This window comes from Metopolophium dirhodum, chromosome 1 (assembly GCF_019925205.1).
Source record: "Metopolophium dirhodum isolate CAU chromosome 1, ASM1992520v1, whole genome shotgun sequence".
Taxonomy (NCBI): domain Eukaryota; kingdom Metazoa; phylum Arthropoda; class Insecta; order Hemiptera; family Aphididae; genus Metopolophium; species Metopolophium dirhodum.
The window spans coordinates 130,485,710-130,513,268 of NC_083560.1; the positions used below are offsets into that span (position 1 = coordinate 130,485,710).

The 27,559-nt window shown below is 37.1% G+C and overlaps 5 protein-coding genes and 1 pseudogene across 5 annotated transcripts; 5 read left to right on the forward strand and 1 right to left on the reverse strand.

Annotated features, from left to right (window-relative positions):
- The first annotated feature begins 4,807 nt into the window (after positions 1-4,807).
- On the forward strand, positions 4,808-6,695 carry LOC132953742 (putative nuclease HARBI1). The gene is made up of 5 exons (XM_061026097.1): positions 4,808-5,037; positions 5,478-5,616; positions 5,768-6,087; positions 6,161-6,335; positions 6,414-6,695. Exons 1-5 carry the CDS (start codon positions 4,883-4,885, stop codon positions 6,693-6,695), a joined length of 1,071 nt encoding a protein of 356 aa, XP_060882080.1. The 5' UTR covers positions 4,808-4,882.
- Positions 6,696-11,723: 5,028 nt separating this feature from the next.
- On the forward strand, positions 11,724-12,681 carry LOC132953743 (uncharacterized; annotated as a pseudogene).
- Positions 12,682-12,971: 290 nt separating this feature from the next.
- On the reverse strand, positions 12,972-13,763 carry LOC132953744 (protein NYNRIN-like). Its single transcript, XM_061026099.1, has one exon. It carries the CDS (start codon positions 13,761-13,763, stop codon positions 12,972-12,974), a length of 792 nt encoding a protein of 263 aa, XP_060882082.1.
- A 2,004-nt stretch (positions 13,764-15,767) lies between these two features.
- On the forward strand, positions 15,768-17,535 carry LOC132953745 (uncharacterized). Its single transcript, XM_061026100.1, has 4 exons — positions 15,768-15,801; positions 15,853-16,073; positions 16,150-16,455; positions 16,729-17,535. Exons 1-4 carry the CDS (start codon positions 15,768-15,770, stop codon positions 17,533-17,535), a joined length of 1,368 nt encoding a protein of 455 aa, XP_060882083.1.
- A 5,839-nt stretch (positions 17,536-23,374) lies between these two features.
- On the forward strand, positions 23,375-24,084 carry LOC132953746 (E3 SUMO-protein ligase KIAA1586-like). Its single transcript, XM_061026101.1, has 2 exons — positions 23,375-23,578; positions 23,677-24,084. Exons 1-2 carry the CDS (start codon positions 23,465-23,467, stop codon positions 24,082-24,084), a joined length of 522 nt encoding a protein of 173 aa, XP_060882084.1. The 5' UTR covers positions 23,375-23,464.
- A 398-nt stretch (positions 24,085-24,482) lies between these two features.
- LOC132934108 (uncharacterized) lies at positions 24,483-24,800 on the forward strand. The gene has a single exon (XM_061000383.1). It carries the CDS (start codon positions 24,483-24,485, stop codon positions 24,798-24,800), a length of 318 nt encoding a protein of 105 aa, XP_060856366.1.
- Positions 24,801-27,559: the final 2,759 nt, after the last annotated feature.

Here is a 27,559-nt window from a genome sequence, read left to right on the forward strand (position 1 = left end):
TAGGAAATTGTATGGCACTAGAAGATTCCGGTATTAAATTGTTCAAGTGTAAATGATCCAATAACCGCTATTAACAATTCAAATTGTATTTTAAATAGTGATGTTGAATTAGAATCTGAGGTATACTGAGGATTGTATATTTTTAAACAACAACAGCAACGTTGCATGTAAAATGGGCGCAGTTGGGCTATAAATCAGAGTGTTAAGTTTTTTATTTTGGGCGCAAATGTCCATAACCCTCGGGGCGCAAATGGGCTGCTCTTAGGCGCAAATGGGCTACAGCCGTATGTTTGAGGTAGTGCATGTCGACCACCTCGGACCATTTGAAACCAGTACCGCCGGGAATCGGTATTTGTTCGTTTTAGTGGACAATCTAACCAAGTTCACGCACTTGTATCCCTGCCGTTCTACGGATACTGCGAGTGTGCTGAACCGACTGGACACGTTTTGTGGAGCACGCGGTATTCCTGACCGTATTATCAGTGACCGCGGCACATGATTCACCGGTAAGGCCTCCAAAACCTTTTGCGACACCAGAGGAATCAGACACACGCTCAACTAGACCAGGCACCCGCAGGCAAATGGGCAAGTCGAGCGGGCAAACCGAACCATCGTACCACTGTTGAGCATCATGACCGAAGACCAGGTGCATTGGGACGATAAGGTACCGGAGGTAGAACGACATCTCAACTCCGCCGTCAACAAAACAAGCGAAAAGTCGCCTTTCGAGGCACTCCACGGTTCAAGTGAGGTGCCTTGGGAAGACTCAGCCAAGCCGGTAATGCTTGGGCAGCTCCGCACGAAGTACAAGCGCAGCTCCGTGATACAATTACCGCCGGACAGGACCGCATGAAGTCATATTACGACTAACGACACTACGAAGGTGTGAGATATGACGTTGGCGAGGTGGTGGTGATGTTACGCTAGCCTAAGCCGGACCAGCCATCCAAATTACAGGTAAAATACCGGGTGAGACTTCTTTAGGTCATGGAAGTGTTACCTGGGAATACCTACCGTGTGGCTGAGGTGGCCAGCGACGGGCGTGAAGTCTACACCACTACCACTCACGTCTCTCAGCTGAAGTCATGGAAGTTATTTCGGGAGGATGAGAATGATGTACCATCTGAAGCCGAAACAGAGGACCCAGTCCAACCATAGGACGAGAATGCAGTGCAAGAGCCGGTACGAGCTGTCCGACATGAGGTCGAGGAAGAAGACGGAGTCATGGCCACCAGGCCAGTACGTACGAGGAGACCACCTGCCCACTTGTCGGACTACCGTATGGATTGATCGATGTTTAGTTTATTTAAGCTGTATGTTATGATTTATAATTTGCCCTATGTTTGGGGTACATGTCTGTTTAATTATTACTTTTTGATATGTACATATATTGCTGTTACGCTACTGTGATCGAGGGCGATCCCTCTGGCCAGGAAGACCGAATGTTAGCGCCTATATTTTAAACGTGTATGTATGTATGTATGTATTATTATTAATTTACTGTGGTCACTCTGTGGCCCGGGCCCGCAGTTGTAGGCTCGGCACGACCGCGGCGGCGGTGGACAGAGCAGTCCAGTTTTTGTAACGGTCGAAGACACCGTACTGTCTTCGAACCGCCGGATACCGCGACCACGTTATTAGTTAATACATTGTGTATTAATTTATATTACCGTTGTTAATATATTACACCACCACCGACACCGTACCTGTCGTGGTTGAGTGTAGTTGAGTACAACACTATACTCGGGCCACTCTAAACGTATGTCCACACTAGTGCGCTTTCGTCTTCAACTTTCTATTCAACTCGCGTTTCAACATTCAATTCATTTTACGCTTGTTGCATGCCTCTGTTGAACGAATCATACGCATGCCCTTCCTCTGTCCACACTACGTCGTCATGACGCAGTCAATTTCCAGCGTTTTAATAGAAAACATGTCAGATTCATCGTTGCTTCTCGGGGTTAGTGCGGCGTATCTAATTATTGCGAGTGCGAAGAAGAGGCGTGATAAAAATAGCGTTCCATATGGATGAAAAATTATTTAAAAACACGAAATTTAGGTATCATTGATGATTTGCAATTAGATGAAGACATTGTGTAGAAACTTTACGCGAATGTCCAGAACGAATTTCTACTATCTGTTAAAAAAAATCGAGCCGGAAATAGAAAAACAAAACACTCGTTTTAGAGAGGCAGTACCAGCTAAAATTAAGTTTTTAATAACCATCAGATTTTTAGCTACCGGAGATTCGTTTTCATCCCTAATGTACTTGTTCAAAGTTTCCAAGCAATTTATTTCAGAAATGTTGGCAACATTTCTGAAAGCTATAGTGAATGCTCTACATAATTATATCAAGGTAAGTGAATGTATTTATAAAATTAAACATAGTTATAACATTTTATAATTGAATACACAATGGCGTTTTAATATATAAATTAATTTGTGGTTTTAATATTATATATAACAAAATTAAGTTTTACGTTTTAATATGTAAAAAAAATGAAGAATAAATTTTACCTTTTAATATATATAAAAAAAATTTAGAATAAGTAAAACTATGTATGTGAAATTACTCATTATTGCGTGTTCTGAATGACAAATACTTGTTGAGTTCACACATTTCATGTGTGGTCGGGTGATTAGCAGTGTTCACCATGAGGCCAGTTGAATAATCATATGTAAAAGAGTGACTGTCACTTTCACATGTGAGGTTGCCGGAGATTCAGGCGGCAATGAACTTTGTCTTCCACTCGTCTCTATTTCTTTCATTTGTAAGTCAAAGAGCATATTGGTTACCTCACGTTTGGCTAATATTTGATTTAAAGGTTTGAGTCTTCTGATATTATCTGCTACAAAAGTTCCAAACATACTCCATTCATCTCTTCTCTCAATTTCATCAGCCGCTCTTTTCATTAATTTGTACGCCTCATATTCTCCCTCATCCCGATTATTTCTTTTCAAATTTCTTTTTGTCCTTATTGGCTGAATAAACTCATGTTCTTCTATGACAGGATGCGATTGGTTGGAGATATTCCCATTTCCATATGGTAGTTCATCTTGTACGTCCTGTAATGATATTAAATTTATAAAAATGAGCTGATACAGGAGTTGGGTGGGATACACGAGATGAATTGATAGGTTAGGAATTTTAAGATACATTTTGGGATAATTTTATTTTATAAAAAAAATGTATAAATATATTCTTATTTAACGCATACATTTTTAAAATTGAAGCATTATTTCGACTACTGATGGTGTACACAGACACAAAAAAAACACATATCATAAGTAAAATCAGTACATTCTTCCCTTCGTTCAGAATCTAAAATAAAATATATAATTCCACTAATTACGGGTACCCAGATAAAAGGGCGAAATAGTACTTTCAATTAGTGTTCAGATTTATAGCCAAGCATTATACATTATTGTTCTTAAAAAAGTTTTATTTCTTTACTAACAGCCACCCTCAAGTGATCATGAATGGAGATCTATCGCAGAAGAATACAATAAACGATGGAAGTTTCCTCACTGTGTCGGCGCCATCGACGGCAAACACGTCATAATCCAGAAACCAGAAAACACAATAAGCGAGTTTCATAACTATAAAGGAATAGGCAGTATTGTTCTATTGGGAATAGCGGATGCTAACTACTGTTTTACGTAGGTCAACGTTGGATGCCAAGGCCGTATTTCAGATGGAGGCGTATTTAAAAATACTTCGTTCTCTAAGAAACTCGAAAAAAATGAATTTGGTTTACCGGAATGTGAAGCACTGCCTGGTCGCATGATGAAACTTCCTTATGTCTTAGTTGCCAATGATGCGTTCGCCTTATCTGAAAATATTATGAAACCACGCCACAGATTTTAACAAAGGATCCCCAAAAAGAGTATTCAACTACAGGTTGTCCAGAGCGCGTCGTATTATAGAAAATACTTTTGGGTTGCTTTCAGCGGTGTTTAGAATATTCCGCAAACCCATAGAAATAAAAGTTGAAGAAACAATAGTTAACATTGTTTTGGCTTGAGTTTACCTTCACAATTTTTTAAGAATTCAGCCCGATTCCGCAAAGTTTTATTCAACATCAGGGTGTTTTGATAACGAAGATTCTAGCACAGGAGAAATTATTACAGGATCATGGAGAGAAATAACCTCTGGTGACACTGGTTTAAGACAACTTAGATCAATTCCACGAAAACCAGCGTCCAACGCAACCAATATCAGAGAAGAATTTAAATCATACTTCATGTCCTTAAGAGCGCTTCTCGTTTGCGCATCCAAATGACCGAGCTCCGCGGTTTCGTACCCAATATTCTACCACTCTACCACCTAGTTTCCGCCGTAAATACCCCCACTCAGTACGTGGCAAACACTGTCACCGTTTCCCGGTCGGCGGCTCGCGTTGACGGCGGCCAGTGTTTTGGACAGTTTAGTGGGAATGCAAGAGAACGGACGAATTTTGGTCGCCGCCCAGAAGCGCTCTTATGCCCGGTTGCACATACGACCAATAACTAGTTATCGGTCCAATAACCAGGTTATCGAATCGATAACAATTTGACAGGTTGCACAAAGGATCAATAAGTTTTATCAATCCAATAAATATTGTGTTATCGGTTCGATAAGTTGTAGACCTGATTTCGGTTCGATAAATATTCAAAAGAGTTCTATAACTTTATTGATCTGATAATATCGAATTATTTTGTGATAACTGATAAGGTAATATTATTATTTGTCATATTTTAATTAAATATTTTTGAAACGAGTTCAATCTTATTTTCTGCTTCATCAGTGTTAGGTAAGTTACAGTTTGTCAGTTTATAGTTTACTAATATCGAAGTCAATACGAATACCAGCGGGTAACTTCTCTACTTTGTCAAAGTAGTAATGTATTTATCATCATCATCATCATCATCATCGAATTCCGATGAAGAACATGAAGTGTTTGAAGTTTTGATAAACCTTCCTCGACCACGATTATACAGAGATCGTTTTAATCCTCTTGAACATTATGATGATTTAGATTTTAAAAATAGATTCAGGTAAGTCTATACTCTATATGAGGGTCAACAGGGGTAAATATAAATGGTTTTGACAAGGTTTCTGGTTTACCTTCATATAAACACCCTTATATAATGTGTTATAAAGATATCTTGCAATGTAATTCTATGTAAACATTTTCTAGCAATCATATTTGGGGGGTTGTTAGTATAAAAATATCCAGTTCACAATTTTAAATTAACATTTGCCTCAATTTAAGAAATAAAACATTGTTGTGACAATCATGAAATAATAATAAACTTACAATGTGTTATTTTAACCAGAATGTGTTTTCTTCAACAACTTGAGAAGGAAACTGATACAGAAATGTACCTAACATGTTTAAATTTACCTATGTTGTCCCTGTGTTATTACCATCCTAGTATAATTAATATTGGGTTAGATTTTAAATAAAAATAATTACAAATTGTGTACCCCGTAGGTTAACGAAGAATACCTTTATGATATTATTGAATGTAATTGGAAAAGACATAAAACATGATACTAATAGGAGTTATGCAATAAAACCAGAAGTACAATTATTAATAGCGTTAAGATTTTATGCGACTGGAGCATTTCAAGTAAGTTATCTAAATATATTCATTTATGAGCCATACATTTATTAAATAATTATAAACAAAAAATGTAATGGTATAATATGGAATAATAATTATAAAATGTAATATATAATATTATACACCTAATTGACATAGTTGTGTCTCAATTATTTAGACTGTTATTGGTGATCATATTCAAGTGCACAAGTCATCTGTTTGCAGAATTATAAAACGTGTGTCAAAATGTATAGCTTGCCTTCGTCCTTTATTCATAAATATGCCAAAAACACAAAACGAACTACAAGAAGTTCAAATTGGATTTTATAGACGCTGCCAATTCCCTAAAGTAATTGGTGCTATTGATTGCACGCATATTAAAATCCAATCTCCGAACAGCAATATAGGAGAACAGTTTAGGAATAGAAAAGGTTACTTCTCCTTTAATGTTCAAGCTGTATGTAATAGCAAAATGGAAATTATGAACATTGTAGCTAGGTAATAGTGAAATTGATACTTTCAAAATTATTTTATGGGTGTATCAGTTGTGTTTAATGCATTATTTATACAGATGGCCAGGATCTGTACATGATAGTACTATTTTTGATAATAGTTTATTACGTGCACAGTTTGAAAATAATGAATTCAAAGGATGTTTTCTTCTCGGAGATGGTGGATATCCCTGCAGAAAATATTTAATGACTCCATTGTTAAATCCTACCACAGCTGCAGAAAAAAAGTATCAAGTAAATAAAATTAATATTAGCAATGTACTTAATAGTTTTTTAATAATGATGGTTAAGAAAAAAAAATTGAATTTATAGAATGCTCAAATCGGAACCAGAAATGTGATCGAAAGAGTTTTTGGGGTGCTGAAACGGCGTTTTCCAGTTTTGTCTGTTGGATTACGTATTCAACCAAAATCAGCGTTGATTACTATTGTGGCTACGGCTGTTTTACACAATATTTTGTTAAAACAAAATGATACAATGCCACAAAATGATCTGCAGATAGATGATGAATTATTTGAAGAACTAGACGCTTTGCCAGTACAGCAAGTTGGAAATGCTGTAAGAAATAATTTGATTGAAAACTATTTTTCTTAATAGATGTATGAACGTCTAACAATATAACTAAATATATATAAGCTATATTATTATATATGTTGTAACTGTTAATAACTGTGTTGTGCTATTTTGTGCAAGTCTATCTGATAAGAATAAAAACAATTTTTTTTAAATTTGTAACATTTCTTTTAGTTTTAATAGCAAGTATATAAAAATTAACAATAACATAAATTCTTTCCTTGAATAGTATATAAAAATTAACAATAACATAAATTTATTCCTTGAATAGTATATAAAAATTAACAATAAAACAAATTCTAGATTTAAAAATTATATATACATTTGAAACAAACCGTATCAAAATTTATTTTAGTTTTTAGAAGTTCCAATAAATAACAAAATCATATTTCCTTTAAACTATTTTTTAGACTAAGTTCTAAAATCTCTTCCTTCATTTTATTTTGTCTAGCTTGAGAAAGATAATGGTCACTATCTGCCTTTTGTTTTGCAATTAAAATATTTTTTTATAATTCTGCAATGTCTAGTTGAACATTTGCTCTCTTAAGCTTTACGTCATTATATTGATCAACAAATGTTTTCTTTGTGTTACAAGTACTTAAATGGTGTGACGTTATATCATTCAGACTTTCAAAAGCTGTCTTCGAATTTGATTGTTTTGATGATCTATTAATTTTTAGAGGTGTAGATGTTGTAATAGGTTGTGTAATGGTTGTTTTTCGCTGCTGATTGATGGTTTTTAACTTGTCTAGTAAATGATTAAAATTTAAAAAAATATTACTTCTACTATAAAATGTAATTTAAAATTCAGTTCTTACCACTTATCACATCATTATATTCAATAGAAATTGGGTGTACAACACTCATATCTGCAGAAGAACCTATATCATCTGGGCCTAGATCACAATCTAATAATAAAATAATTGTAATATGTTATTCAGGAATATAACATTAACAATAAAAACTATTTTAATTTAATTTAATAATGACTTACATATTGAACCCTCATCATTAACAGTACTGACATTTTGATCAACATCGTATGTAAACAAATCTGGGCTATTTAATGAAACTTCAACAGGATAATCTCCATCACAGTAATAAGGAGACTCTAGTGATTGAAATCGTTCACCTAGCATACCAGCAATTTTACTACTTGTAGTAGTATAATGACAATTAGCTTTCCCACCTCCAGTTTTGTAGGTTTCTTTCTGAAGTCAAATACAAAATTATGATAGTATAAATAAATGCATTAAACACCATAAAAGAAATATTACTATTTACTTTTTCTTTATTAATATCTAATTTAGCCTTTTTAAATGAATTTTCCTGGCACAATTTTAATTGATTGACTGATCTTTTTCCACTTGTTTGTAGCTCATTATATGACTCAGCAATATTTTCCCATGCTTGAGTTTGAAAATCCAAACTAACAGATTGATCCTATAAATAAAATAATAATTTCATAATTCCTATTATAAATTGTTTTTGAAAAATTAACATGTAAATATGTAATTAAATTATTTATAAATATAACATACGATTGATAGTTGATTTGATGAAATAAGATCAACTATTAATTCTTTTTCTCTTTCCGTTTGTCCATTAGGTTGGAGTAAGTAAGTATTGACCTAAAATAATAATATCATTAATTCATTGTCATCTAACATACCAAAAACATTTGAACAAAATTATTTTATTAGGTCCATAATTTAACATTTAATACTTAACTATAATTTAGATCTATATACAAATTGGATAACCAAGCATTAACTAAAATAAGTACATACTTTATTACATAAATATAATTTTAATAAAATATTATTTACTTTTTCGCTGCTTTGGGCTTTCTTGGTATTGCGCTTCATGATATCAAACATTGCTTTTAACTGGACAATAGTTCTTATGCCAGTTGTTTGCAATGCATTATAATCCATTGTTATGTCTTCCCATGTCTTGCCTTTTATTTTGTTTGTTATACTATCAGTCTTTTTACATAGTATATGAAACAAAAATGATATGATTAATTTTGTAATAGAAACAGTTTTTAATTTTTCAAAAATATGAAAATTGAAGATTTTTGGTTTTCGAAAATGGTAGTACTTAAGTGTTAAACCGTAATAAATATTAATTTAAGATCAATAGAATAATAATAATTAAATATCAATAAAATATGCCAAATGTTTGAGATTCGATTTTTTATTATCAGTTACATTGCCCAATCTATGTATGGCTGCCAAACTACAGACTTCAATGATTTAAAAGTCGGCTATATACTTTATTATATAAATATATATTTGTGCTTTGATTCTTAAATAATTAAAAAAAAAAATGTAAATTAAAATACACACCTTAATGTTTTCTATGATCGCAAGTTTGGGTTTTATGAGATCAATAAGAATCTCTTTCTCGGCGTCGGAAACATTCTTGCTTCTTTTTTTGATGCAAGACATTTTAAAGTCGATTACAAATTTACAAATTAGTAATTAATAATTAATAATTATTACAATAAACTGAATAAACTTTATTGAGTTTATTGAATAAAGTATAAAAATGATAACAATTAACACTGATAACATTAAAAATATATGATAGAATGATAATTTCTTGTAACCATGGTATCTAAACTATGGTTAGAGCACTAACCATTAAAATGTTAAAAAAATGTCTGTGCAACCGAACAACACTTTAAGGAACCAATAAAGTTATTTATCCGACTGTTTATTGGACCGTTATCACAGCTTATTAAACTGTTTTTATTGATCTTTTGTGCAACCGGGCATTAGAGTGTCCCGAGTATATACAAGAATAATAAACTTATTATTATTACAGATACATTGCCTAGTGTTCTTCCATTCATCCTGACCCGCAATATCTCTTATTTAATATTAGCGGTTAACAGATAATTGTAAAGTGCTATTTCATAAATCTTTACTAATTTCATAGCAGGCTTTATCTTATCTTTCCCCTTAACGGACTTCAACAATTTCTCAGACCCATTCACCACTTGGGGTTAAAAATGTTGAACAAATCGTTCAGGGAGAACATAACTTCTTTTCACCTTTAGTTAAGGGTGAAAATAAGTTATGGTCTCCCTATCGACGTGTTCAACAATTGCAGCCAAGTAGGGACGACGATCGGTAACTTCATTCACAACATCCCCTGGCTGGAACCCAAGAAATGTTGTGGGTGATGTGACCGATGGATTCCTAGTGAATGGGTCATGGGTGTGAGAGGGGGAGTTGTGCGATTGTCTAGGAACAGGAGGGGAGGAGTGGAGGGATGGTCCAGGAGAGGGAGAGTAGTAGGATGGGAGGTCTGAGACATTGATGAGTGGGTGGTCCAACGGTGACTTACGCATAAATGACGAAGACGAAGACGCAGGCTGTGCCTACGATGACAATGCAGGCGGTTGCCCCAACTTAAAAAAAAATAAAAAATATTCAATTTACTATGATAGCTTATTTTGAAATATTCAATATAATATTTAACTAAAATTATATAACTCTTACATTTTGAGGTATTTCTGTACGTCTTTTTGTCACAGTTGTCTGCAATAAAAAAATGAAAATTTTAAATATATTAAAAATATTTAATTGGATTTTGTAAAAAGTTTTAAACATGGCAAATTAACATACTCTTGGAACAAGCATATGAAATTTGTTGAATGGCCTCAATAGTTTCGTGGTGGGGCGTGAAGGAGGTATGAGTCCCTACTTCCGCCCACACTTCGTGCATATCATGCTTTGGGTATCGATCTGCCGGCCCAAACAAATTTTTGTTATGCACTTTACCACCAAAGAGGATCTAGAAAAAAATATATTATTTAATACAATAATTATTATAAAATAATGAATAATAGTGTACAACCACTATTCGGCAAATTGATTATTCAAAAATTATTTACGTACATTGTATATGGAGGATAGGTGGCCAACCAATAACCGACAGTCTTAACGGCTTCAAAACCCGCTTCTTGGCCACACAGGCAAAAATAGACGCACTGTACAAAACCAATATAATTATGATGAAGTGCATCTAAAATGCCTTTACGGTCATTTTATTTAATGATATCAATGAGAAATAAAGTTAAAAAATGCAAAATAAAAATTTCAGATTATTTTATGGGACCTTCTAAATCGGATTTTTAGCTTGATTTCAGCTCTAACTGACATCAATTGAAAAAAAAGCAAAATGCATCAACTTCTGAGCAATAATTATTAATAATGATAACAGTTAAAAAAATCAAAAATCTATCTAAGAATAGATAAATTTTAGAATCTATTCCTCAGTCAAAAACATCATTTTGTTTTGAAACTATATTTGAAGAAAATAATCAGTGTGCCTATGTAATAGATTATTTCCATCAATATAATTTATTACATTGGATCATGCAGATCAATAATTGTAACTGCTATCATAAATCATGTTATAAAAGCAAAAATATCAATGTCTATTACTTTAACAAATGTTATAGGAGACACAGTTGTTGCTAAATTTCCCACTGAATTAAAAGTTAGAGTTTTCAATAGAATAAACTAAGACTAACTATGAAACAATATTATACAGTTTATTTTATTTTAGGATATACACTTCATTAAATATTCTATTAATAAAACTCCTTAAGGGAAAATGTAGGCATTCTAAGTACTTCAATACCATCAAACAACTACAAAACCATGGTCTAGTTGAGAAGATAATATATCAGTCAACAGAAACAAATTGAAATGTGTTTCAAATACATTTTCCATGTTTATAACTTAATCATTTCCAGAAATTGAAGATGTTAGTATATATATTTCACAATTGCATCATGAAGTACTTACATGGCCTGAAATAGAAACAATATGTTTGAAACAACTAATTATAGATTAAAAAATATTAAAGAGGAGGGCAATATTTTTCTTAATTGGAAGCACTTTAAAGAACCAATGGGATATAGACTTGTGAGAAATTTATATTAACAAATTTGTATTGTACTTTTGTATTTCATTAATTTTGTATGTTAAAATATATTGTTCTAGGTTAATTGACTTATTGATTTTATTAATGTATCCTATCTGCAATTTTATTGAAAACTTTGAAAAATCTCAGTCAAATTTATTAACTGTACTGAAAGCAAAAAAAAAAGACCATAGTTCAAAAAAAAAACAATTAGATAAAATGTTAAAAACTTCACACCTAACTGAAAGTAAATAATTCAATATATTGAACAGTATATTATTCAATTATTTAATTATTTCAATATATTGTTTGTTTTTAAGAATATTATATTTTAGTCAAGGATTTTTCTTGATTTTAGATTGTAAAAATGCTGTTCTATTCTTCTTTCTTCATTCGGTGTTTATTTCAACTTCTAAAAAGAAAACAAGAGATGAAAATGGCAAAATTTCTTAAAAGAAGTTTTCAATTCGAGACTCAAAATAGTTTTGTCGTATTAGGAAAAACTAGTGCATACTTGGAGGAATTATTATCTAAAAAAAATACAAAAATTCAACCATGCTTGTTGATAGTTGGAGAAATTAATGATCCTAAACAAATTATGATGTTCTTCGACGGCATTAAATATATTATAAATACCATTGTAAAAGCCATTGAAATATGTTTTAATATTTTCTGTTTTTAGTATTGAATATCCGCTAGAATCTTCAAACTTTTGTTATTTATTTAAACATACTATTTTAAGATTAAAACTATTTATGATAAGCCTTGTATACAAGTTAACCAAACAATTTCCCAACTAAAATCTTACGAAAAAAAAAAACAATACCTAATTAAATGTATTAATTTCGGGTTATTGGACAACAATTTGCGATCTAGGACATTTTTCCATCAGCTGCTGGAATTTATGGCGGTTCCGTGCCTGCTGCGCCTCCGTCCTCACCCTTCCCGTTGGGCCGGGGAGTACCCCTGTTGGCCTGGGTACCGGTGCCGGCTACGCAGGTGTTACGGGGGCAGGTATCACGGGGGTTGTAGTTGTTGCTGGGGGTGGTGGCCTTGTCAGTGACGGTGTGCGGCTGCCGGGTGTTGGTGTCGATGGTGGTCGTTGTGGCCGCAACTTCCGCTGGATGTCTGTTGTACGGTCCGCCCAGCCCGGTTGTAGATGGCCGCCCGCACTGGGTCCTACAGGAGTTGGCGGGTAGTCATCCTTGCGACCTGGGCGGCTGTTCGCGGCTCATCCTGGCCACCGGATACCAGCCCCAGCCGTTGTATGAGCTCGGTAACCTGCTGCCACTTCTCCTGCTGTTGGCCGGTCATGTTGTCTGTAAATGATTGTTATTACAGATAATTGTTTATTTAATGTTGGCCTATCGGTGCCCGTTTTAGGCATGACACATGTATTTTCCGCGGCGGTTGTTGGTCGGTTTGGAAGACTCTTTTCCCGACCTGTTTCGCCAGTCTTACCGGTCCCCACCATTTTGGTGCGAAACCGGCGTGAAAATCTTTGTGTGCCTTAGATAAGTGGTGTGCTTTGTAGTAGACTACGTCGCCCTTGCCGAACTTCACCGGTGTGCCGGTGTTCGTGCTTGGTTTTACCACTACCTTTTTGCCTAAAATACGTTTCTCCCGCTCTACCCTCTCTTCCTGTGTTTTTTCAATGTGTACCGGCGCCGCTTTAGACAGCGCCCAATGTCCGGGTCTCTTGCACTCTCTGCCGAGGACAAGGACCACGGGTGGGTAGCATGTCTGTTCGTTGCACCTGTTCCGTATCGAAAATAGGATTGAGGGTAGTTTCGTGTCCCAAGATTTATGTTTGCCCGTTACTAGTTGTGCGCGTAACCCTTTTTTCAAATCTTGATTACGGCGTTCGACTGGGTTGGCCCTCGGGTGGTAGACTGGGGTCGTCCAACCCTGTGCCCCCCAGCGTTCTAGCGCGTTCATCATTTCGTTTGACACAAACTGTGGGCCGTTTTCACTGAGACACACGCGGGGGTAACCGAAACGCGAAAAGAACTCGCGTTCTAACGTTTCGATTATTGTTTTAGAGGTTGCTGTTCCTAAGGGGTAAGCCTCGGTCCACCTACTAAAACAGTCGGTTGCTACCAGTATGTACGATTTTCCATTACCAGAACGTGGGTATGGGCCCATGAGATCGACACTGACAACAAATCTGGTGCTTCGTTTTGTATTCCCGGGACGTTTACCGTACTAAAATCTAAATTAGCAACGTGTTAATTTTGAATTTTTGTCTTTTGCCCTGTGTAACCTTGTTAGTGCCGAGTTGTCTGTTAGGAGTTCGAAACGTCGAGTTTCTAGGTATGGACGGAATTTGTCTGTCGCCCAGATTAACGCTAGGCTCTCGCGTTCGACCGCGGCGTACCTTGTTTGCGTTTCGCTAAACTTTTTGCTTGCGTAGGACACTATGCGTCTTTCCTCCGGTCTGTCACCCCGTTGGAAAGGTACCGCACCGGCTCCTATTTCGCTTGCATCAGTTTGCAGACAAACGGTTTGCTATAATCGGGTGGCGACAATTTTGGTGATGTGACTAGCGCGTTTTTTATTGTTTCGAACGCGCGTTGTTCTACATCTGTCCATTTCCACCGTATTCCCTGTTTTAATAAATGAGTGAGAGGTGCTATGGTATCCGCTTAATTATCTACAAACTGGTTGTACCAGTTGCACACGCCCAAAAATTTACGTACGTCCCTAACCTTTTTGGGAACCGGAAAATTGTCAATGCATACCAATTGTTCCGGTTGTTTTTGTATGCCCTCCGAGTCTACAATGTGCCCTAAAAATGAAATTTCGCAAAGACCGATTTTACATTTTTTTGTGTTGCACGTTAGTCCAAACCTCTTGAGCCGCTCGAGAACCTTGTCTAAGTGGGCCTGGTGTTCGTACTCGTCCCTTGAAAATACTACAATGTCATCCAGGTAAACTTGTACGAAATCATCCTGGTACCCCCTCATGACCACGTTCATGAGTCTCACGAAAGTCATTGGACTATTCTTTAGACCAAAGGGGAGAACTCTGAACTGATATAGACCTCTACGTGTTCGGAAAGCCGTGTATTTTCGTGCATTTTCGTGTAGCGGCACTTGCCAGTATCCCCGCCTTAAGGTCAAAAATGCTGAAAATTTTCGCACCCCGCATTTGCCTAATAATTTTGTGATTACCTAACGAACCTAACGCGTCGGATTCCCTAACGTCGTTCAGCCTCCTGTAATCGACACAGAGACGAAAAGTTCCGTCTTTTTTCTTTGCCATTACTACTGGTGCGGCCCACGGTGAGGTGCTTGGTTCTACGAGCCCCTGGAGTTCTATATCGGGTACCATATCGTCGATAGCAGTTTGCTTCTGCTGCGGATATGGGTATGGTTTGAGCGCGATTGGGGACGGGTTTTTTAGCAGAATTTCGTGTTCAATTAATTTGGTACGTCCTACTTTTTCGCTGAATACTACCGCGTATTTATTTAAAATCTTGGTTAGTTTCGCGCGAGTTTCGGGGTCTTTTCCGAATTCTAATTGTGACAGGTCGGGACGAGTGGCGGGTGGTTGAGATTTCCCTTTCCAACATGTCGACGCACGAATTTGCTTACCCATGTGAATTGTGTACGCGGCATAATCCCAAGAGACTTCATTGTTAACAAGAAAGTCGTGTCCTAGTAACGTGTCGCAATACAAATTGTCTAGCTTCGAATTTTATATCGAGTGCACCTATCCTAGCTTCGAATGTGGAGGTGCCACTGGTTGTTGCAGTGGGTATCCGGATATTTCACCGCAATTATTTCACCGCGCGACTATTCACCGCCAACATTTCACCGCATTTACAACTCACCGCGTGTACAATTCACCGCGCATACAATTCATCGCAGTTATTTTTTTGATAATGTAAAAATGTAATAAACCAATTTATCAGTCGATGTCTATATATTAAATTACGAAATGGCATTTTTGATATGATGAGCCATTAAGTTTATCTTACTGATACAAATTGATTGAACAAATTGAAACCTTATCCAAAATTCTAAATTTAAAAATAACCAGATACGTTTAACTGTACGATTACACACGTTACTAATTATTGAATTATTGTGTCGGCATCGTCCACTACGTATATCGACGTTTACAAGAGTGTTTCATTTTATAATCATGAATAATATATCGTATATTAAAAGTGAACGGGGTAAAGATAAATTAATATTAAAAGGGTACATTTATATACTTGAAAAACAAGGTTTAAATAAATTAATATGGAAGTGTGAAAATTATCAGAAGATAAAATGTAAAGGACGTTTGCATGTTTGTAATGACGAAATTATAAAAGAATTTAAACATAATCATGTGCCGGACTGTGCAAAAGTTGAAGTATGCAAAGCAATCAACGAATTAAAAGAAAAAGCTATCGAACGACCCGATTTAAGAACACGTGCAGTACTAGGTTCAATTTCGACATCTGTAAGTACACTTATTTAAAATACTTCTTTTATTAATTGTAAAACTATTTTATTTCATAATATTATACATCTTGTAGTTAACTACTTCAGCAACAGCGCATTTACCTAAATTAAGTTCTCTTAAACGAACGATTCGGCGGGTAAGAAATGAGGAAGATACTTCACCACCAAACCCAAAATCACTAAGTGATTTAATGATTCCCCAAAAATACCAATTGACGAACGATGAACAACCATTTTTACTGTACGATAGTGGTCCAGGAGAAGACCGAATACTATTATTTTCGACCGAAAGAAATTTACGTCTTATGGAAAACTGTAAACATTGGTATGCAGACGGAACATTTTCGACATCGCCTTCATTGTTTACTCAAATATATACGGTAACTGTTTTAAATTATTTTTTAATATATTAGTATATTTTAAATAAAAGGCTATGGTGAACACTAATAAGGGTATAAATAATAATAGGTATATAACCGATCAAACGTTAAATTTAATTACTTTACTTGTTATTTAGAGATAAATGTATTAAAGTTACTTTACTCGTTACTCAAAAAATATTGTAATGAAATTACTTTAATTTTCGAATAGAAAAATTAAGTTATATCATAATTATTGTAACTAAATGTGTAAATTACTATATGATTTTACAGATACATGGTGTACAGTACAGTAATGTTTTCCCATCAGTGTTTGCATTATTACCAAATAAAATGGAATCTACATATTGTCGCTTATTCGAAGCATTGAAATCAATAAAACCTGAATTGAATCCGGACACGATTATGATTGATTTCGAGAAAGCGGCCATGAATGCAATTTCAAAAACATTTCCAGTTACAAAAATTCGAGGTTGTTTTTTTCATTTTACACAGTCTGTTTGGAGACACGTTCAACAAGCTGGACTTCAACAAAAATATACTGAAGATTCAGAATTCGCTCTACAAATCAGAATGATGACTGCCCTTAGTTTTGTACCTGTAGCTAATGTTGAACAGGCTTTCAATGATTTGATGGATACTAGTTACTACACAACAAATGAAGAACTTTTAACTCCAATGGTTAATTATTACGAAGACACGTGGATTGGTCGTATGGACCGTAGGAACAGAAGAAAGCCAGCCTTATTCCCGATCAATTTGTGGAACTGTTATGCTTATTTAGCAGAAAACATTCCAAGAACAAACAATTCTGTCGAAGGTTGGCATAATAGTTTTTCATCCACATTAAATGTAATTCATCCTAGTATTTGGAAGTGTATTGAGGCGTTTAAAAAAGAAGAATCATTAAATAAAATCCATGTTGAACAGTTTATAGCCGGGCATTCAATGGGTGTTAAAAGAAAATACAAAGACTTTGCTGAAAGGTTAAAAAATGTGTGTGATGACTATCATAATAGAATAACAGAAGATTATTTAGGAGGCATAGCCCATAATTTTCAGTTAAATGTTTTTGCATAAACTAATTTATAAGTTTTTATTAAATGAACAATAATTATACTAAATGTATTTGCATAAACTAATTTATAAGTTTTAATTAAATGAACAATAATTATACTATTATATTATTATTTACTCATTAATAAATTTTACTATATCCACGACGAATTGTAACCGCGGTGAATTATACATGCGGTGAATTGTAAATACGGTGAAATGTTGACGGTGAATTATCCGCGATCCGTTGCAGTGCGACCGTCCGCCATCTGGACTTCAGATGCTTCAGAGCGAAGCTTCACAAATTCAAACTTACGGACAACCCTATATGTGCTTGTGATAGAAAACCGGAGACCGTTAAACATGTACTAATGTACTGTCCAAGAACAAAGCCAGCCCGGCTAAAAATGAAAAGAACACTTAGAGCAGATAATATAAGGTGGCCCCCTGAGGCGGGTGCTTTCCTCAAGACCAGGAGATCATACGAGGCACTCAGAACCTTCGCCAGGGCGGCGCTCACGAATAGGATTGACAGATAGCACGAACAGAACTTACGGCATTGAATTGAATTGAATAAAATGAAACAAGTATAAGGAAATGATAATTTCCAAGGTCAGGACGCGGCCACCGTCAACGACGGATGGCATAGCACTCGGGGTGTCTCGAATGAGTGCATAAGGCGGAAGTGGCAGAAGCGGTGAGACACACTCGAGTGCGTCCTGGCCCGGGTCGCACTCATACGTCAGGGACGAGGAGCTAGGCCCTGGGGTGGGGGCCTTGGAGAATACTACCTCAGTATTCCCTGCTTGTCGTACGAGGCGACTAAAAGGGAACAGGCCAGACGGGGCCAGCGCCCGGGGCGCGGACGCACCGAAACCCTAGGGGACTAGGGCGTTGCGAGGTTCTGACCGCGACCTCATGAAGAGCGGGTCGGTCACTGGGCTTAGCCACCTGGTGACGCCTCTGGAGGCGTGGCCGGGCCCACCGTGAGCCTGTGGTACACGGCCCAAATCTCGGGAGGATTATAAGCTGAGGCAAGACGCCGACGAAGCTTCGTCCGAGCATCCCACCATTGATGTACCTTACCTAACGGGAGGTGAGAATGGTGCTTCGGGATGTGAGGGGGCCCCTCGGTGTTGAGAAATTGACACCGAGCCCTCACACGTCGATTCGCGTGCAGACACTGCCCGCGTTCGACGGCGGATTGGTTTCGAAGTGGCAGTTGCTGGAGCATACTATGTGGTTAAAGACCGTACGCTTGGTCAGAGGTAGGTTGCCGAGTGATGGAGCCGGGTGGACCCCACGGTGACAACCGTTTGGGAAATCGCGGTCCCTCCTTAGCGCTGACTCAGCCTATCGTTGGGGCTATATACAGCGAAGGTTGTCCGTGACCAAAAACGGAAAGCAACTTGGATAGATTGCGGCCCCACCAAGGTGACGAAAGGCACCTGTATGCCCTAGTCGGATGGTACGCGCATGCCGTAGAAACGTATGCTCGGTGCTCGTGGTCCTTAGACGACGTGCGATCGTCAGTCCCCGGCGGCCCTCTGGCCATACGAGAGTGTGGGGCGGTCCGTCGGTTGGCGATCGTAACCCTCTGCGGCTCTTGACTAGCACCTAGTGCTAATATAAGGTCCGTAGTTGTAGACGGAGGTCATGTCGCAAGGCATGTCCGAGGTCACCAAACCCGGGAGCTTCGTCCGCCATCTGGACTGTGTTTGTTGGTCCATGGGTGGGTGTTTTGCCGTATTTACGGGCTACTGTCGGGTTTACGTACGATTTTTGTGCCTGCGAATCTAATAGGGCTGTTACGGAACCTGACGGAAATTCGAGTTCGACCGCGGGGATCGGAATTTTGTCTTGGCATGTTCGCGTACCGTTATTAGTCGTATTGAAATTGGTCGAGCGGGACAACTGGTTCTGAACCGCGATGGAGACTGTTTGGTCGTTGGTGTTAACCGCCATGACCATACTGTCATCATCGGTTGCCTCGTTGCTCGCCTGTTGCTTTACGTGCGCAGACTGACCTAATGCGGGGATAAGCGCGGTGTGTGGGCTTGTGTCCCCCGTCACCCGTGCGGGTGAACGCCCGTGTCTCTGTTGCCTTTGTCCCTACACCTGTGGCTGCCCCATGAGCCGGTTGATGGTAACACACGTGTCACCGGTTAGGTGAATGTGTTCAATGGTGGGGTGGTGTAGGTTGGGGGTCTGTGAACGGGTGCCGATTGGTGATTGGACGGAAAAAATGTTCGTAGTTGGTTGTTCTGTGTGTTGAATTACCGAACTACGTGCTTTTCGATTACGCTTTTTTTTTTCGTGTGTACTACCGAGAGTGGGTGGTGATGAGTCGATGAGGGGGGACTAGTCCTCGTCGACTCCCCCGCCGTTCCCCGACGTGGTCGGTCTGTTTGGACACTTACTGTTCCAATGGGGTTCCCCACAATATCTGCACGGCCCCGGTGTTGTATTATCAGTAGTTTTTGTAAAAAATTTTTTTTTTGACCGGGGGGGCTGTTTGTGGGGTATCCACCCCTTTTTTGGTTTAAGGGGCCCATTGTTGTGGGGGCGGGTTGGTGTTGTCCGTTACCGGGTCCAAAACGCCTGCGATGCGTCGCAGCTCGCTGAACGTCAATGGCCGGTGTAGACGTATGTGTGTACGGAAAGTGTCACGCGTTAGTCCGGCGATAATACCTACCAACTCCGATTCGGATAGGCTGGTATTTACGCAGCGCGCCAGCTGGTTTTTAATCAGCACAAATTCCGTTAACGACTGTCTGTGCGTTTGACGTGTTGACACGATGTCGGCGCGCAATCGAGACTGAATTTCGGCGTTATTGAAATTTTCATAAAATTCCTCCCTAAATTCTGTCCAGGATAGGTCGAGTGCCCTGATAGAATTGTACCATGTACTCGCCGTTCCTTTTAATTGCGGCTCGACCGCCCTACACCAACCCGATGGGTGTATACGAGCCTTGCGTCAAAAATCGACTCGGTATTGTCTATAAACCGTACGGGGGTCCTCGACCCTAGTTCCTGTGAACTCGGGGTAACGAGGCTCTTGCTGTACGCAAGTCCTCGTACGGTATTAGTACCGAACGTTCATGTACGCGTGCTTCGTATGACGCGTGTTGTGACGCGCGTGTGGTGTGACCCGTATAGTCGTGTTGACTGTCGCGCGTGAAGAACGGTCGGTTGTTCGTGGTGGCAATGTGGCTGGCGCTCGGCTGAGCGCCGCCTTCGTTGCGCTCATACGACCTACCCGACTGGTAACTATCGTGTGTACGAGTTGTTATGTGTACGGTGTGTACGGCTGACGGGTGGTTGGTGTACCGCGGGACCGCAAAGTCGTGTGGGCTGGCGGCTGCTGCGTGGCGGTCGAGCGTGATTCCGTAAAGAACCGCGTCATGCTTTCCTCGAGCGCCATTAGGCGTTGCCTCAAATGACGTTTGTGTCGTTCGTTTTGTGGCAACTCCAGTTTTAACTTTTGCAGTTGCTCCGCTGCGGTTTTGAAAATGTCGTTAATTAATGGGTGGTGCGGACTGGCCCTGTTGCGTGGTTCGGCTGGTTGCCGCAGTCCTCTGGCCGATCGTCCGTTGGTCCTTGATTTGCCGTATGGCTTGTCGAGATACCCCTAGTCGATGGTCCGAAGATCTAACTGACGTCCGTACTTAACAGCGTTGTTCCGAACGTGTGGTTGTTGTCCAGTACCGTCCCCAAATCCTGTGATTGGGGGCTGCACTGGTTCAAACCACACGTTCTCGGGATACTAGTCCGCTTTCCCTAAGGTGCTCCTCTAGCCTGACATACACACCCGACTTCGACCCGGACACGCTGAGTCCGCGGGGCCGAGCACCCGCTACGCAGCTCCGCCGACGATAACTATTGTAACGTTTTACCAGTCATTATGTACGATTAAATTACAAATACGGTCGTTAAGCTGTTGGTCGGGGAGGTAGCTTGTGTTTGGTGTGTCTGTACTTGGTTTAGGAGACTTTTTTTTTTTGACGTACATTTTGCGCGTTGTTTACAGAAGTTTACGTGTTCTATTTGCGATTTCGTGAATAGGTCAGCTGTTGACGGTACCGCCGTTGCGTTCCAAGAATAGCAGAACTGGGTCGACGTACTCGGCGGCGGCAGTTGACGGCCCGCAGCGGCTGGAATCGGTTTTGGCCTGCGCGCTGTGCTGTTATCGACGGTAATGTCGCATGACGAAAGGTAGGCGTTGCGGAGGGGTGTTGGTTGTTTATATAACTACTTCCCAATCCGTATCACGGTTATGCACGACTGCACGGGATTCCCTGTTACGTGCTAGAAATAATTCTTACGTAATGTTCACTGGGAATCCTAGCTAACCGGCAAACACACTCATGGCTAAAAGTCTTAATATTAACTTAATATAAGGCAATCTACCGAGGGTATGTGTCAGCGTGAAAAACTCTTACCTTTTCGCTGACGCGAGGCGATGATTCCTCTGCGGGGAGCCAATTTCCTCGGTAGTATAGTGGTTAGTATCCCCGCCTGTCACGCGGGAGACCGGGGTTCGATTCCCCGCCGGGAGCCAATTTGACGCGGCTACGACGGTGGTGGTGGGTGATCCGCGGTGAGCCAGTCGTTGGTGTTGGTTGATTATGTGGTATAGTTATTGACAAACACAATTCAGGTACTTTAGATCTCCGTTTATTGTTTTTTTTACACATATGTATATACCAAATATATCAAACAAAAAAAAAAGAACGGACGGAACGTGGCGATATAAGATAGAGAAATGCTATATTATGTCGATGGTCGTGGTACGTGGAAGGCTGTCGAACGGGTGTTTTTCAACTAGCGAGTTTACGACGGCCGGTACTCGTTCTACGCGACTCGCCTTCCCGTCCCACCTTGTGCCTTTGTGGCGTGGTGGGGGAGTTGGCGTTGTCGCGCTGTAGCTCGTAGTGGCGGTTGACGAAAAGTGTAGGACTGGTCGCTGCGGTACCTGTACTTTGTACTGGTGGCCGCTACGTACCGCGTCAACCCCTCATCACACACAGACTCACACAACATCACATAAATCTATTAATAATAATACATGTTCTACCTACTGAATACTAAGTGTCGGGCCACACGATGCAGTATCACCGCATGCGGTGGAAAAATTTTGCGGCAATACCGGATAGGCAGAGGTGTTCCCCATAGGGTATACTACATATACGCCGTATACTCTCAAGATATTTTGTGGAAAACTATGGGTATACTGCGTATACTCTCAAATTATATACAAAAGTAAAAAAAAAAAACTGGTTTTGGTTACTCAGAAAATGCTAGACAACTGGATTGCTTTTTGCCAGTGGACGGAGCAAGTGTAATGACGGGTAAGAAAGCTGGGAGTTGCTACTAAACTACGCGAAAAAAATTCCGAATCTATTTACCTGGCATTGTTTATGTCATCGCCTCGAACTCTCAGTACATGACGTAATAAAAGATTGTACTGGAGTCTCTCGTTTCCAAAGTCTAATGGACAAACTCTACGCTTACTATCATCAAAGTCCTAAAAATTCAATGGGTTTAGATAAATCTTGTGTTGAAGTAGGCATTGAAATGAAAAAAATAGGTCGTGTTTTGAATGTACGCTGGTCTGCAAGCAGTTTTTGAACTATAAAAGCCATATGGAATAATTATCCGGGAATATATTTACATGTTAGTAAAACACATGATGCGACATCAAACGGCATAAAAAAAAAAATTAGAATCCTCTTCTTTTTTGGAGGAACTTGGACTTTTTTACGATGTTCTTTCTGAGCTTGCAATGTTATCTTGTATATTACAGTCCAGAAAAACAACTCTAATGCGTGCCCAGTCGGAGATAAATAGAACGGTTAGAATTTTAGAAAGTCTGAAAGCTGAACCTGGGGAAAAAGAAAAGGAAATTATAGAAGCTATTCAGAAAGGAATTAACAAAGGTGTCAATATTACAATGACAAAATCAGGAGGGATTAACAGGTTACAATTTTTGCAAAATTTAGTAGACAGAATGCGTCAACGCTTATTTGATGACTCAAAAAATAAAACAATGCTAGAAGACATTCAGGTAAAGAAAAAAACTATTATTTTGATAATTTATTTCAATATTTTGATTATTTAAACAGAATAAATGAATATTTTAATAAATCGTCTTTTATTTTATAGGTAATTGATGAAGTGTTCAAAGTAGCAACTAATGATGCAAAGGGAGAAGATGAAGTTAAAAGAGTATCACGGACATTAGGTTTTTCTGAATTTGAAAGTGTAGTTGACTTCCGTTCAAGAAATGTTTTTTCTAGTTTCATAAAAGCATTAAATATACTCCCAACTTCAACAGCTGATTGTGAACGAGGGTTTTCCGATATGAATTTGACAATAACTGATTTAAGGACTAGATTAAACATTGAAAATGTGTCAGATTTGATGTTCATCTCTATCAATGGCCCTTCAGTTGCAGATTTTAATCCTAGACCTTATATTAAAATTTGGTTAAGAGATCACCGTTCTGCCGTTTCCACTCCTAGAGGTAAAGAAAGAAAAGAAATAGACGACGAAAACAATTTATTTAATTAAATTTTTTAGTATTTGTATATTTTCATATTTTATTGACTTATAAAGGTAATTTCAAGCTTTTTTTAAAAGTTTGATTTTTTTTTCATATTTTTAACACATCCTTTATAATTATAGACCACAGTAAAAATATTTGTATATTATTAAATATTCATGTTTATTACTAAATCATGGATCTTCACCTCGACTAGTCTTAGTATACTCTCAAAAAAAATATTGGGAACACCTCTGCGGATAGGTCATGTTCAACCACACGATGCGTTTTCGCCGGATGCGGCAGACTAAAATAATTATTTATTTATTAACAAATTATAGTTCCTATTTATGTCACTGGTAAGTATGATAGGTTAGTGTGATATTTGTTTTCGTCAAGTACAGTTGCATGTTTTTACAACTTAATCATGTGTGATAATTTACTTTTGAATATAATATGTGCTGCGGAAGCCGCCAGTGAACTAGATGAACCAACTATTCCTACTCCTAAAGTAAGGAAATATTGGGTTCATCCAGTTCATTCAAAAATAGAAGGTGAAAATTATTTTTCTATCTTTTATGAAAATATTCGAAAATTTCCCTTGAAGTTTTTTGAATATTTTTGTATGTCAATTACTTCATTTGATGAATTGTTAAAAATATTGAGGCCTTATTTGACAAAGCAGCAAACAAACATGAGGAATCCTATCAGCGCAGAATTAAGACTAACAGTCACGATAAGGTAAGAAAAACTATAGAAAAACTAAAATACTATAATATTAATTAGTGTACATATAAATGTGATGTATAATACCTATAATATTTTTAATATTTACATAATATTATGACGAGTGGAAGGTCACAGTTTTAAGAGTTTGAAATATTGAAATAAACTTATTTAATATTTTCACCTGTATCGAAGTACAGTATGACGTTATTTATGTAAATGAACTAATATAATTACCCAGCAATGATGTAAATATATCAAATTAAATTAAAAAATAAAATAATAATTCTTCATATTGGTGTAAAGTTCTGGACTCTAGAAAGTTTAATTACTTGGACAATATAAATTAACCAACAAAATTCTCCTTTATTTTGTATTAAAGATGTATACTATTTTTCAATAAGTGCACATCAAAATATAAAATAGTATTAGTCACAGTTTTAAGAGTTTGAAATATTGAAATAAACTTATTTAATATTTTCACCTGTATCGTACAGTATGACGTTATTTATGTAAATATTTAATGAACTAATATAAATAATTATACTAATATAATTACCCAGCAATGATGTAAATATATCAAATTAAATTAAAAAATAAAATAATAATTCTTCATATTGGTGTAAAGATCTGGACTCTAGAAAGTTTAATTACCTGGACAATAAAAATTAACCAAAAAAATTCTCCTTTATTTTGTATTAAAGATGTATACTATTTTTCAATAAGTGCACATCAAAATATAAAATAGTAATGTTAGTAATTTTTTTTTTTTATTTTTTATTAGAGAATATACAATCTATACCCATAGGCATAATGAGAATATGTGCTACATTAAAAAGAAAATACATGAATAGGGTGAGGGAAGAAACCATCCAGTGATAGCACTTCCTAATTTGTGTAACTAAATATTTTTTTAATTATTATTGCATTTTTTTTTAATTGTTTTAAATTGTTTTTTTTTTTTTTTTTTTTTTTTCCTCCGTTATTCATTAAGCAGGTCTCTACACCAGTTTCTTTTTAGGCTAGTAATAATAATAAAATATGAAAAGTATATAATAAAATAAAAATCAACTTAAATAGAACTCAAACATAAAAATTAACCTTTTTATCATTTAAAAATACAAATAAAACCTTTTACTTTTTATAGCTTAAATAAAACAAATACCTTTTTGTATTATTAAATTTTTTATTATGCATATAAATCCTTTCTTAGAATTACTTAGAAACTATCTGATTGATGATGTGGATATAGAGCTTGAGGTGGAGATGGATAAGGATCTTGAGTTGAATGTGTCATACTTGGATACCATTGACTATTTTGTAGTAGATTTTGGTTTGGTAAATGCAAAGTAGAGGAATATTGAGGATATACCGCATTATTTTTATTTGAATAGGGTTGAGAATGAACTGAACTACTACTCGTCGAAAGCTGTACATTTTTAAAAAACTGTAGACTATTTAAGCGAAATTCTAACTTTTGAGAATCGTTTAACTTTGTATAGTCCGGTAGCAAAGATAATAAAAAATGTTTATCGGGATCAATATTTTGAGTTAGCTCTATATATGAAAGTAATTTATTTTGAAAAGTAGTGGTCGGTTCTTTTTGATTGAAAATTAACTGTCTGCTCCATGCTAACGGCATCCCGTTTCTTCACTGCATTACCAACTTCAATAATTTGATCATCACTATCAACAATAATTTGCGCACTAGTATCGCAGCTTTCAACAGTTTCATCAAGATCATCCTCAAAATTTCCGAACGTACTACGCAAACATTTAATTTAATTTTACATTATTTAACAGTGCATTAAGTTTTAAAAATAAATTCTACAGCGTATAGTTTAATTACACATGAGATATACAAATAGATAAGTACCTTCTTCTTTCAGTTACTGGCTTCAAAAATGATAATATCTCAGCGAAATGATATTTTTTTCTATTGGAGGCACTAGCATCTGATTTGGTCGAGTTTTCTTGTTTAATGTATTTCAAGTAATTATCACGTAAGTGTCTCCACTTTTTGTCTTTTATATCTTTAACTGAAATTTAAATTAAAAAAATGGGTCAAGTGGATGTCGCTCTGCTGTACAGTAGTTTACAAGTTAGTCACTGTAATGGATAGTATTAAATACTAGTAGTATATACATATATTATATATATATATATTGTATATTAAATCAAGATAAATTATGAATATTTAGTAACAATTAAAAAACAACATAATTATTTTTTTTTAAATAGATATTTGTCCACTGGTACATGTTTCAAAGCTCTGCAATTCGACTTTCATATTGGGAAAAGTACAATTGCAGAGATTGTTAGAGAAGCTTGTACAATGATTTGGACAATTTTGCAGCCTTTAGAAATGCCACAACCCACTACAAATCAATGGCTTGAAATAGCAGGTACATTCTATTCAAAAACAAATTTCTCAAACTGTTTGGGAGCTATCGACGGCTAGCACATCAGGTGCAGATATCCTCGAAATTCGGGATCATATTATTTTAACTATATAAAATATTTTTCAATAATTTTAATGGCTGTGGTTGATTCTAACCTGAGTTTTGTTGTAATTGATGTCGGACCTTATGGAAGAGAATCGGATTCAAACGTATTCAAATAATGTCCATTTGGCAAAAAACTATATTCTGGTCAGCTTAATATACCAGAACCTGCATACTTGCTTAATACCCAAAACGTTGTACAACCATATGTATTTGTAGCAGACGAGGCATTTGCACTCCATAAAAATTTACTAAGGCCATACCCAGGACGAGG